The following is a 13,829-nucleotide window of genomic DNA, read 5'->3' as shown; positions in this document are numbered from 1 at the left end:
TATTTCTGTCCCCCTCTTCAGATTGCGAGTGAAACTCCTTTAGATGTGGTAAGTGCTGTGACGCTCAAAATAAACCTCTTTAAGATTGTCACAGAGTGATGAAAGCTAATTAATTGTGTCTTGTTTTGAAGTTAATGGAAACCTCAGGGACAGACATCCTAAATGACTCTGATGTACGTGCTCCTGTGAGCCCTCTCCACCTGGCTGTGAGTACAGTCTCCATCTTGTTTCTTCACCAAATGAGACTTTATTTAATTCTTACACACTTTCTGGCTTGGGATATTTAATGGATGTTTTAACGGATGTCCTCAGGCATATCATGGACATCACCAGGCTCTTGAGGTACTGGTTCAGTCTCTGCTGGATTTGGATGTGAGAACAGCACAAGGACACACACCGCTGGACCTGGCTGCCTTTAAAGGCCACGTTGAATGTGTGGATGTGCTCATCAACCAGGGCGCTTCCATCCTAGTGAAGGACTACACGCTCAAACGCACCCCCATACACGCCGCTGGTATGGTGTACAAAGACTAACGAGATTACATGAAATTTAGTTATTTGCATGATTTGTGAGAGTTTACCAAACACAGATCACTTGTGAATCGCAATTGTTCTCTTTATTGGTTAAAGGTTGTATCAGCGATTTCTAGCCTAAAACATAAAGTGTCAATTTCAGCTGACCTTTCTTCACGATCCGCTCGCTGCCTGCCCCATAAATTGTCTGTGAAAAAGCCGCGTCTCTCTGGTCAGCCTAGGGTCCGAGATGTGCCAAAAAAACAATCGGCACTACCAACCTTTCCACAGATAAACAAACAGTGTTCCAACCAATCAGCGTCAGGGGTTTGGTGTTGTGGACTTTCCTACTGGTGCTGGGATGTGAGGGAGGCGGAGCGAAAGTCCACAACACCAAACCCCTGACGCTGATTGGTTGGAACACTGTTTGTTTATCTGTGGAAAGGTTGGTAGTGCCGATTGTTTTTTTTTGGCATATCTCGGACCCTAGGCTGGCCAGAGAGACGCGGTTTTTTCACAGACAATTTGTGGGGCAGGCAGCGAGCGGATCGTGATGAAAGGTCAGCTGAAATTGACACTTTATGTTTCAGGCTAGAAATCGCTGATACAACCTTTAATTATAATGAAAAATCATATTTTAGAATGAAATCAATTTTTCAATGGTGGATCTGTTTATTATTATTATTATTATTATTATTATTATTTAAAATTAGATTTTTTTTCTTTCTTATTAAAAAAAAAACATCTTAGTTGTCAATTATTAAATATTACAATTAAGTAACACATTTTTATTGCTATGAATTATTTCTATTTGTTTTATTGTTATTTTTTCTTTTGAATCTGTATTTTTAATGTGGCTAATTTTTGTTTTGTTTATTATTCTAAAAAGTCATTTATTACATTTATTGCATTTCAGAAAGTAATATTTATTGCTATTTCTACTCTTATTATTACTATTTTTTTAATCTATATTTTTAATGTGTTTGATTTTTATTTTATTAAAAAAAAGTCAGACACCTCTTTTCAGTTATTACATTTTACAGTTAAGGAATAATATTTGTTGCTATTATTTATTGTGATTTGTTTTATTACTATTATTACCATTTTGTCTATCTATATTTTTAATGTGGCTGATTTTGTTTTTTACTTTTATTATTTAAAACATTTTAGTTGTGAATTATTCAATTGTATTATAATTATATTACTATTTCTTTTGAATCTATATTTTTACATCTTAATTGTCAATTATTAAATTTTTCAATTGAGTAATATTAATTATAATAATTTGTTTTATTACTATTATTATTGCTATTTCTTTTGAATCTGTATTTTTAATGTGGCTAATTTTTTTTTACTTAAAACAAATCGGACACGTTTTAATTATTCAATAGTACAATTCAGCAATAATAATTATTGCTGTTATTTATTACGATATTTTATTACTATTTTTAATGTGGCAGATTTTTTTTTTACTTTATTTTTATTTAAATCAGACATCTTAGTTGTCAATTTATATTTAACAAGTAATAATATTTTTTGCTATTATGATTTGTTTTATTACTGTTATTATTACCATGACATTTTGAATTTATATTCTTAATGTGGGTGATTTTTTTTTTTTTTTTTTTTTTTTTGGACCTTAGTTGTCAATTATCAAATTTTACAATACAGTAATATTTAATGTTTATTGCTATTAATTATTGCTGTTGTTATTGCCATTTCTTCTGAATCTATATTTTAATGTATAAATGCATATATACTAAAAATTAAACTATTTCTTTAATTTTTTTCATGCTCGAATTAAACATTAATAATAGTATCTTTTAATTTTTAAATTTTTACACAAATTTGAGGAATTTTTATTGTCTTTTTAATACTGTATTTCAACATGTAAATGTTTTTAGCAAGTACTGTGAACATGTTAAATTTTTTTTTTTTTTTATTGTATCGTCTTTTTTTTTTTAGCTATACATCTAATGATAGAATTGAATGATTGCATATGTTGAAATAAAATTTTTCTTTTTCCTATGTTTTATTTATTTATTTATTTTCCCTTATTTTATAAAAAATATTTTTTGTACTACTCGATTCACAAAAAATATTGGAAAACAGAAAATGTACAAATCTACGGACAAAGCTGTTTATGGTTCCTTGACACAAGGCAGAGCTAACACTTCTATTGTTAGTTTGCCAAGCAGGCACAAGGTTAATGTTGTCAGCAGATTTATCATCCTGGCAGATGTAAAATCGGTCCATCACTAATGCAAGAATGTTTTACTGTTCATGTATAGACATATACACTCATGAGACATGTATTTCTTTTCTCTTGCCTTGCAGCCACTAATGGTCATTCTGAATGTCTCCGTTTGCTCATTGGAAATGCCGACCTGCAGAGTGCAGTGGACATCCAGGATGGGATTGGCCAGTAAGTACACAACACTATTTTCCAATCTTTCCCTGTAAAAGATAATGGAAATTATAGATTGTGGAGTCTTATTCATATGTGATTTTCAGGACGCCTCTGATGCTGTCAGTGCTGGGTGGACACACAGACTGTGTTTACTCCCTTATTAACAAAGGAGCCAATGTCGATGCCAAAGACAAGTGGGGCCGCACTGCTCTGCACAGAGGGGTAAATCACCACTGATTTTTTCGCATTTCTACTGGCACTGGCTCCCACCTGTGCTATCGATTTCAAGAGTGGCTCATGGATGTATGTGTTGTTCAATCCAGGCAGTGACGGGCCATGAGGAGTGCGTGGAGGCTCTGCTGCAGCACAGTGCCAGTTTCATGGTACGGGACTGTAGGGGGCGCTCTCCGGTGCACCTTGCGGCTGCCTGTGGCCATGTTGGGGTTCTGGGGGGCCTTCTGCATGCTGCCCAGTCAGTAGAGACCATTCCTGTCATCACTGACCACCAGGGCTACACGCCCCTGCACTGGGCCTGTTACAACGGTGAATAAACGCACTTTTTTTTCTTTCTTTTTTTTTGCCAGTCACAGATCGATACACCCTCTTATTTAATAGCCTGCTTGCACCAAGTCTGATGACAATTAATGCAGGGTTCCCACTGTCAAGGAAATATCGGGCATTCTCTATATCAATGTGAAGTACATTTACTTATAAAAATTTCTTGTTATGATCTGTTTGAAGGCTTAGGAAGCCGAAACCTCTTGAGCTGCACTACCAGTCAAAAGTTTTTGAACAGTACGTTTTTTTTTATGTTTCATCTTCTGCTCACCAAGCCTGCATTTATTTGATCCAAAGTACAGCATAAACAGATTAAAATTGAAAAAGATAAACATTTGCAATATTTTTTACTATTTCAAAAAACTTTTTTTTTTTTTTTTTTTTTGTTTGAATATATGTTAGAATGTAATTTATTCCTGTGATTTCAAAGCTGAATTTTTAGCATCATTACCCTAGTTGCAAGATCCTTCAGAAATCATTCTAATATTCAGATTTGCTGCTTGAAAGACATTACTTTATTATGCTGTGAAAAGTTGAGTAGATTTTTTTTTTTCTCAGGTTTCTTTGATCAATATAGAAAGTTCAGAAGAACGGCATATTAGAAAGATTTAGAAGGATCATTTGATACATAATATTGCTGTAATGATGCTAAAAATTTGGCTTTGATCACAGGACTAAATAATATTTTAAAGTATATTCAAATAAAAAACACCTTTTAAATAGTAAAAGTAATTCAAAATTTTACTGTTTTTGTACCCTGGAAATCCAGAGGTCTCGCGAGAGCACAATTTGAATTGTCTCTGCAAGACACTCTGGCATCGAGCAATGATGCAGGTTACTGCATTACGTAAGCAGTTGTGGGAACCAATCAAATCGGTGTATCTGATGTAGGCGGGACAGAGGCGAGCTAAACTGATGACGACTGCGCTGCGACGTCCGAATCATGTAGTAAACTTTGAAAGATCGCTGTCACTACAGATGAACAACAGTTGTTTGAAACGGCTTTGGCCGCTACAATGAACGAGTTAGACTTGGCTTTTCATATAAAAGAGGAACAGAAAACCGAAAACTCGAATCGTTCCTTTGCAAGAAGGATGTTTATGCTGTTTTGCCGACTGGATACGGCAAGAGTTTAATCTATCAGTTCACGCTTGCATATAATTAGCCGGAGAATAGTAGTGCATGTTTGGCGTGCTGTCCGGTGATGGGCTCCGAGCTCGGGAGTGGCCCGAACCCAGAGTGCCCCCCAATAGGAGTAGCGAGAACTCGGAGTGATGAGATGGGGTGGTGGAGGTTTACTGATAAACCATCGAGTGAATTGAGGTGAGGCAGCTGTATTTAAACCTATGGCGCTGATTGACTTCTGACGCGCTTCTCTCGAACTTTAATGAAACATCATTTAGCTCTGCTGGTAGGTAAGCGTGTATTGTTGTGATTGGTCGTGGCGTTATCCAATTGTGTGCATTGAGAGTTTCAAATGCATGCTTGGTGCCGCCCCTCGAGTTAGGCAGTTTTCATTGCTCGATCCCAGACCCTTAATCTTAATAGATTAGGGTCTGGATTTTTCCAGGCTACTGTTTTTGTGTACTTTGGATCAAATAAATACAGGCTTGGTGAGCATAAGAGACTTTTGACTGTAGTGTACGCTCAAATTTAAGGTTGTTTGCCTTTTTAGGGACTTTCATTCACAGATAAGCGTAATTATAATCTTATTTTAGGGACTAGTTTTTGAAATACAAATAGGAATCCTCTTCAGCGACCTCTGTGTAATGATAAAAATGTAGAAATCATCTTCAACAAGTGAAGACAAATGAAAAAATAAATTGGTCAGAAAGGGTGGGAACCCTGTAAATGGCACTTTGGTGTCTATTTGTTTGTCATTCCTTGAAATATTTTAAAACTGAAATGAAAGCATGTTATTTAAAACATACAGATGTCACTTGCATTAAATCGAGAAATAATCTGGGGAAAAAAAGTCTAGACTTGCTGGGAAATGGTTTATAGGAATGCAGTTTCATTTAAAAAATTGTTTTGTTATAACTAGACCCTACAAGGTCAAATGCCAACCAGCACAATCACAAAATATGATCGGCATCACATTCACTTGCCAGACTTGTCATTATGGGATTTTTTTTTTTTTTTTTTTTGAGCAGGAATCCATAAGCTTGTTAGATTAAACTGTTGTTATTACATCAAATTGTCTTTGCAGGTCATGATACATGTGTTGAAGTGTTGCTGGAGCAGGAGTTATTTCATAAGACGGAAGGGAACACCTTTAGCCCCCTTCACTGTGCTGTGTAAGTGGATTTGGTTTGGGTTGGTATGTGTTTGTGTGTTTAAAAGGGCAAAAGATTGAAGTTGTTTTTTTTTTCTATGACCTTTAGTATTAATGACAATGAAGGAGCAGCTGAGATGTTGATAGATACACTTAGTCCTGCCATCGTCAATTCAACCGATTCCAAAAACAGGTACTGCTCTTATTCTGTTTATTCAGTCTTTCATTAATTAAGATCAGTTTGAGGAATATTTCATTTCTTTACTTTTTTTTTTTAAATGTTTTTTAAGTTTTAAGGCGAGACACTGCAGGTGAATAGGCTAAAAAATTAAAACTAATAGTTATCACCTTATTTACCCAGTTAATTAATTGATCATTGATTGATTTTCTGAAATGTTAGGTTTAAATATACAAATGAGGCATTATTTAATTAAATATCTGCTAATTTGCATACATTTCTAGTAAACAAAAAAAACAAACGCTGGATGAAGTCAGTATCAAAATTCTTGTTTAATTTCTTTTTTGACATTAGAGTCAAATGATTTACAAATGGGATTTTGGGTATTTCATATTGTCACTGCATAATTCAGAAAAAAACAGAACAGACAGAAAACAATGTATTTTTGACCTTTTTGGGGGAATAAATTGTTGTGTAAAATCAAGCAAATTATACAGTACAGACCAAAATGAATGAGAAGGTGTGTCCAAACTTTTGGTCTGTACTGTATATTTTTCTGTTTATTAAAGTTTTTACTCTACATTTGTGCAGTTTTCAGTGGGTTAGTGATATTTTTTAAATATATAAATTAATATTTTTTAAATGGGTTTTTATACAAAAAATGCTTTTTTATGTAAAATTCACTTTATAAAAGACCCACATTTCTAACTTTAATTCATGGGGATAACATGGATAATTTCACATGGTTTAGTGTAAGATTATTGCCCATCTTTTTGAAAATCCAGTTTTAAAAGTTAAAAAAACAACTAAAATTAACTTTTACCAGTAGGTGGCTGCAGAGCTCCACTATTTGCTATTTGACCACCTGAAAGATATTTTTTCACAAGTTTTTTCAGTTGAATTCATATCTACAGTGCAGACCAAAAGTTTGGACATACCTTCTGAGAAGGTGTGTCCAAACTTTTGGTCTGTACTGTATATGGACAAATCTTTCTGTAAAACCTTTAGAATATAGACAGAAATAAACATGTGAAGTTTGGTGTGTGTAAGTGCTACTGAAGTAGAGATTTATGGCTCAGTTTAGGAGTAAAAACTCATTTTGAGAAAACAGCCTTTAAAAATATTGATTATAATTTAAATCTATTGACACAAATAGATAAAGTGCTATAAAAGCAGCACTAAACAGTGTCTTTTGGGTGTTTTCTTTCCATTAGTCTAAAAAAACACTATGAAAAAAACAAAAAGCCTAATCTCAAACTTGACAGGTGCATGAAAAAACAGTGTTTCATGTCTCTGACGTAATATCAAAAAAGTCTCATTGTCAACCAAAACTTAAACTTTTAAAAACAATTTAGGTAACTGAAATGAGGCTTAAATAAAATAAAAAAAATTAGGTAGACTTAACTTAAAAATGACAAATGGTAGCAAGTAAAATGTGTAAGTTGAAGTACTAAAATTACTCAAACTGAAATACAAATACAAAAGATTTCAAGCGTATTACTAAATTACTAAAAACAGAATACATAATAAAATCCATTAAAAAAATCTCAATTTTAATAAAGACTATAATAGTTTTTAAATAATGCTAAAATACTTAAAGGGATTCTCTTGTATTAAGACTTGTACGGGTTAATATAACATAAATTGTCTCCTACTGAAATATGTAGTAGAAAACCCATGAAAGATTTACATTATTTAAAAAATAAGTATAAGTGTAGACTTGAACAAAATTCTGTACCATTGATTTTCCCCACAAGGAGTCTAATCGCCCCCCAGATATCACTCCATCAGTTTCTCCGGCATCTTGGCGACCATCGGCATATATGCATCCTGCCAGGATGGCATCTAGCATTTTTCTCTGTTGTTTGTAAGCTTTTTCAGTAGCTGTGGTCTACTAAAAGCCTCAGAGGCATCAGGGCTAAAGTGGAGAGAACAAAAGGGGCTTTTGCACCATGTGGTTCCAGGAACTAGCCAAGCATGGTGGTTCCTAGAAAACCATTTTTCCTGGTTGCATTCACACTGGCAGCAGGAACTCTGAAGCACCCAACAGCAACGTCTTTATTCGCTGCATTTACAAACGCCAACAACCGCTGAATGGAGGATGATCGGAGCTATTTTTGTTGTGTCTTGTGGGTTGCATGATAACACAGATGGAATGTAAATGCACAATTAAAAGAGCATGAAAATCTGATTATACACAATTTTCACCATTGTTGCTTTTTTTATGCATTTGGTCAATCAGCATATTTACGGTAGAACTATTTTAGACCCTACTTAGTTCCCCCAAATGGAGTCCCTAAAACTATATACATTGCTAGTTCCAGCAGGTATTTCCGCCAGTAGTTCTAGGAACTATAAAAATGTTCCTCCATTGCGAAAGATCCTACAGATGTAAGTCTTTAGGAAGCTTTATTGCGCCACATGCGTCTTCCCATTCTTTTCCCCTCCTCTCGCTAATAAAGCAGTGAAGACTTGCATTGCTTCTGTTCTTGCCCTTCAACTGAAAATTAGAACCAAAAGCCACACAATGTGGCATCGTAGCAGTATTTTATTTTTCAAGTTGTTGCGGTAAAAATAGCAACAGGTAGCAGCAGTAGCTCATCGAGTGCAACCATTTGACCTCATTGAAATGATGCCGCCCCATAACCCAAAATATATTTAAAATGATGTGGATTTTTTAAAATAACAGAAATCTTTCATGGTTTTTTTTTTTTTGGGATGTACCGGAATGAAAATTCTTGGCCAAAGCTGAACAAAATTAAACACTTGGCCGAAGGCCGATGACCGAACACGTTTTTTTTTTTTCGTGTCGTCCCCCCCCCCCCATTTATTTTGCCAATTGTGTTTTTTTTTTTTACCATTACATAAGTTAAATAGCCAATATTGCTTTTTACAGATTTGTCTTGCTTTTTAAAGAAAAAAATTAATTACAAAACAACTATTTAAAAATATTTATTTAACACTGAACATGTTTTACATTCTAGTAGACATTTAGCCTACCAACAAAGCACAATTTAACTTAAAATTAATAAGTTAGAAAAATAATATTCTTTGGCTATTTTTAATGTACAAATAAATGCAGCCCTGCTGAGCAAAGGATCATTTTATAATAAATGTATTAATAGAGCTGTTGTAATGATTGTTATCATTATTTATTTATTTTTTTGTCATCTTTTTTTATTTTATTTCACGAGACCAGTCCGATCTCACGAGACGCGTCGGGTCACACCCCTAAGGATAAATAATCATGTTTAATAATTTTGTTTTGTGGTTGAGGTCTAAACTATTTGTTTTCTCTCTGTGACAGGACTCCTCTTCATGCTGCGGCGTTCACAGATCATGTGGAGTGTCTGCAGCTCTTGCTGGGTCATAATTCACAGGTGAACTGTGTGGATGCTGGAGGCAAAACCCCACTCATGATGGCAGCTGAGAACGGCCAGACTAATGCAGTCGGTAAGACTTTGACACCCAAACCTCGAATGTTTTTCATGTTTGTAGTTAACCGAGTTTGTGTTTGGTTTTTTGATGTGTCATGATGTCTGTCTGTGTTTGGCAGAGGTGTTGGTGAGCAGTGCAAAAGCAGATCTCACGCTACAGGATGCCAACAAAAACACTGCTCTCCATCTGGCCTGCAGTAAGGTATGAAACAGTCTGTTCTTTAATGTCTCAATTCCTAATAAGTTTTAAGCATCTATGATATAGTAAAGGCTGTGTGATTTTCTCATATCAGTTCCTGTCACTGATTTTCATTTGATCTCTATAGGGTCATGAAACCAGTGCCTTGTTGATCTTGGAGAAGATCACTGACAGAAACCTCATCAACTCCACCAATGCAGCTTTACAAACGTATGGTCAAAATGTAGAAATGATACACTAACACTGATGTACAAAAATATATTAAAGTGTAAGCCTAATACGAAGTTGTCATGTTTCAGGCCCCTGCATGTGGCTGCCAGGAATGGCTTGACTGTGGTTGTCCAAGAACTACTAGCTAAAGGTGCTAGTGTGCTAGCTGTGGATGAAAATGGTAAATGCAGATTTTTTTTTAACCTTATCATGACTAAAGTCTGTGTGTCAATATGTGTGTGTGTGTGTGTGTATATTACATATACATCGCTGTTCATAAGTTTAGGATCAGTGAGATTTTAAATGTTTTTAAAGATGTCTGCTCATCAAGGCTGTTTATTTGATTAAAAATACAGAAAAAAAAAACAGTAATTTTTTTTTTTTAAATATTATTGCAGTTTCAAATAGTGCTTTTCCATTTTAATATACTTTAAAATGTAATTAATTCCCGTGATCCAACACTGAATTTTCAGCATCGTTACTCCAGTCTTCAGTGTCACATGATCCTTCAGAAATCATTCTAATATGCTGATTTATTATCAACGTTGAAAACAGTTGTACTGCTTAATATATATTTTTGGAACCTGTGATAGAATAAAACGATTAAAAAGAACAGCATTTATTCAAAATATAAATCTTTTGTAAGTTTGGGGTCAGCAATTTGAAAGACATTAATATTTTTATTCAGCAAGAATGTGTTAAATTAAGACTTGGTTAGAAAAGTTTTCTATTTTGAATAAATGTTGTTCTTTTTAACTTTTTATTCAAAGAATCCTGAAAAAAGAGTCACAGGTTCCAAAAAACATTAAGCAGAACAACTGTTTCCAACATTGATAATAATTAAGCATACTAGAATGATTTCCGAAGGATCGCGTGAAACCGAAGACTGGAGTAATGCTGAAAATTCAGCCTTGCCCCACAAGAATAAATTCTATTTTAAAGTATATCAAAATAGAAAAACGCTATTTTAAATCACAATAATATTTCACAATATTACTGTTTTTTTCTGTATTTTTAATCAAATAAATGTAGCCGTGATGAGCAGAAAAGACTGATCCAAAACTTTTGAATGAAAATATATGTATTTGTAAGAAATTAATACTTATTATTTTTCTTTCATTTATTAATTTGACTTTATTCTTATGTTATTGTCTTTTTATTATTTATTAGTGACAATAATGACATTAATGCTATAAATGCTGTTTTTTCTATTTATCAAAGAAACCTGATTAAAATGTCAAAGTTTCCATAAAAATCTTAAGCAGCACAACTATTTTTAATATTGTTTCTTGAGCAGCAAATGAGCATATTAGAATGATTTCTGAAGGTTCACTTGACTCAGAAGACTGGAGTAATGGTGCTGAAAATTCAGCCTTGCATCACAGGAATAAATTCTGTTTTAAAGTATATTCAAATAGAAAACCACTATTTTAAATCACAATATTTCACAATGTTACTGTTTTTTTCTGTGTTTTTAATCTAATAAATGTAGCCTTGATGAGCAGAAAAGTCTTCTTTAAAAAAAAAATCTTACTGATCCCGAACTTTTGACATCAAATATATATGTATATGTAATTTTCTGTCATTATGATCATTTCTTTTATTCTTTTATGTTATTGTATTTTATTATTTATTAGTGACATTAATGCTGTAAATGCTGTTTTTTCTATTTATCAAAGAATCCTGATAAAATGTCATAGTTGTATTAAGGAGCACAACTATTTGTAATATTGATTGTGTCTTGTGCAGCAAATCAGCATATTATAATGATTTCTGAACAATCATGTGACACTGAAGAGTGGAGTAATTATGCTGAGAATACAGCTTTGTCATTACAAGAATAAATCCCATTTTATTATTAAAATTAAATTTAAATATTTTATATTTAAAAATTTTATTTTAAAATTAAAATGGCAAATAGCATTTTGTAATAATATTTTGCAATATATTGTATAAATTAAGATTTTTTTTTTAAAAAATTTTATTTTAGTTTTTTGTTGTTTTTATTACTTACTGGTAATAATGGAATTTAGGAAGTCATAGAAAAATCTCCCAATTTATAATAACTTTATATAAATTTTATTGTGGTTTTTATTACCTTTGTCTACTATGGAAGCCCATTTCCGCCACAAAATAAAAAAAGGTAATTGTGACTTTTTATCTAACAATTACAATTTAGTTTTTTTTTTTTTATTTCGGTGGCGGAAATGGGCTTTCGAAGTCTACTTCATAGGTTATATCTGAAAATAATTATCAATATCAGTCATAATTATTCATTTGTTGCAACGTGCATTTCTCTCATTTCTCTACAAAGGCTACACTCCGGCCCTCGCTTGCGCTCCAAACAAAGATGTGGCAGATTGCCTGGCGCTAATCCTGGCCACCATGATGCCAGTGTCTCCCGGCGGAGGCGCGGTGCCCAGCCTCACATTCAGTGCCATCAATCACTACACCAGCCCCACGAAAAGCGTCACCTTCGACAGTCTGCCCATGCTCCGCTCCGAACACAGCTCCTACTGCAGTTTCAACAGCATCGGCCGCCACGACGGCTTCTACAAGGACGACGAGCTAAACGACTCTGACTCAGAGACTTACTGAGGAGAAGAAGGAAAGGAGAGGCGCACATCTTGTCTTAATTACCCAGCGGCTGGCCACTCCGCAGAGCCTTAAGAGTCTCTACACACAACACACACGAACACACACAAGTATGAGGCGCAGCAGGCTGGCCCTCCCAGCCCCCTTATCCATCAGCTCAACCTCTGCCAGCGCATCTTGCCCTACACAAATAAGACGGATAAGTGGGCGGACCTCCCGACATGGCAATAAAAGACAAGAATCGGCAGCCTGGGACCAACTTTTTGCACGAGCAGTTTGACACTGTCGTAGTGCAACTGGTAATCGAGGGAGGCTTTGAATCAGTCCCTCGCGAAAGACTGGGATTTTTGTGATGCTTTCAACGGTTTCGAGTCAGTGTGCACTTCTGATCATTTACAACTTGGGGAAAGAAATGATTTATTTTTTAAAATGCGATTTTAATACCTGACAAATTCTCTGTCCCTCTGAAGGGGATGAAACAAAACAAAAAAAAATCAAGAGTTTCAGTAGTTTCAAAAGCGCAAGGGCAAAATTGAGGACATGCACATCAGCATTGTAATGCTTTTGGCCACAAGCATGTGTGATGTTTAAAAGCTAACTGTCTCCATCTTCAGTTTTAGGATAAATTATTCTTTTTATCTATGGTATTTATTTTTACTTTCCATATTTCATCATCATTTTGTGCCTTCATAAATTACTGTATGGAGGGAAGGGGCAGCTCGAGAGAACAAATCTGCGATGCACAAGAAGTTCAACACTACGTCTGTGAAAAGCACTGAAAAGGAAGATGCAAACGGCTCCCAGCATGCTTTGCTCCAGAATGAGGAACACTGTGTAAACCAATGGTAGAACAGCATTTGATCTCTTTGTATGTTGATATATGAATATAAATATATATTATATTTTTTCTGGCTCTTATTAACATGACTTTTTTGGGCAGGTATGCTCGCTTTGATTTAGCAAAATGAAACCACTCGATCCTTCTGTGATGGCCTGTCAGAAACCTGTGTTTGTCTCTTTTCAAGCTTTGATTTTTGGAATGATTGAAACTGGAAATCTGTTCAATACAGCTTCCTGGCTGAGAGGTAGTCAGCAGCGATCTGTTTCCTTTCCTGTTCTCTTTTTTTTTTTTGAGAAAAAGGACGGTGATTGGTGCAGTCGATGGCCACTGCTGCCTCCCTACTCACGACAAGAGATTCCTGTATATTTTATGGTTGATTAAATAAATAAATGAGTTCAGTACTTGGAATGTTATTTTTCTTGTTATCAAATGTTTGAAGAAAACCATGTACAGGTCAAGGAAAACCTGGAAATACTATGAAATTGTTACTTCCAGACCCATCTTAAATAAATTAATACTTTTAAAAGTACTTTTACAAATTTTAATTAAAAATTTCGAGAATAAAGTCGAAATGGTTCAAGAATAAAGTTGAGATGTTTTGAGAATAAAGTCA

The 13,829-nt window shown here is 34.4% G+C and overlaps 1 protein-coding gene across 1 annotated transcript in view; it reads left to right on the top strand.

Moving 5' to 3' along the window:
* ankrd28b (ankyrin repeat domain 28b) overlaps window positions 1-13,629 on the top strand; it is a 34,372-nt gene extending 20,743 nt beyond the window's left edge. Inside the window, exons 16-28 of the mRNA XM_073846759.1 lie at window positions 22-48; window positions 132-206; window positions 313-514; window positions 2,851-2,938; window positions 3,028-3,145; window positions 3,247-3,466; window positions 5,691-5,778; window positions 5,866-5,949; window positions 9,242-9,387; window positions 9,491-9,573; window positions 9,698-9,780; window positions 9,870-9,961; window positions 12,095-13,629. Of these exons, the coding sequence (XP_073702860.1) occupies window positions 22-48; window positions 132-206; window positions 313-514; window positions 2,851-2,938; window positions 3,028-3,145; window positions 3,247-3,466; window positions 5,691-5,778; window positions 5,866-5,949; window positions 9,242-9,387; window positions 9,491-9,573; window positions 9,698-9,780; window positions 9,870-9,961; window positions 12,095-12,378 (1,590 nt within the window). The 3' untranslated portion in view covers window positions 12,379-13,629. The remainder of the gene's footprint in view (window positions 1-21; window positions 49-131; window positions 207-312; window positions 515-2,850; window positions 2,939-3,027; window positions 3,146-3,246; window positions 3,467-5,690; window positions 5,779-5,865; window positions 5,950-9,241; window positions 9,388-9,490; window positions 9,574-9,697; window positions 9,781-9,869; window positions 9,962-12,094) is intronic.
* Window positions 13,630-13,829: the final 200 nt, after the last annotated feature.

Source organism: Garra rufa, chromosome 9, assembly GCF_049309525.1.
Source record: "Garra rufa chromosome 9, GarRuf1.0, whole genome shotgun sequence".
Classification (NCBI taxonomy): Eukaryota; Metazoa; Chordata; class Actinopteri; order Cypriniformes; family Cyprinidae; genus Garra; species Garra rufa.
Note: the sequence above shows the minus strand (reverse complement) of the source record. Positions and strands in the feature narration are given on the sequence as shown.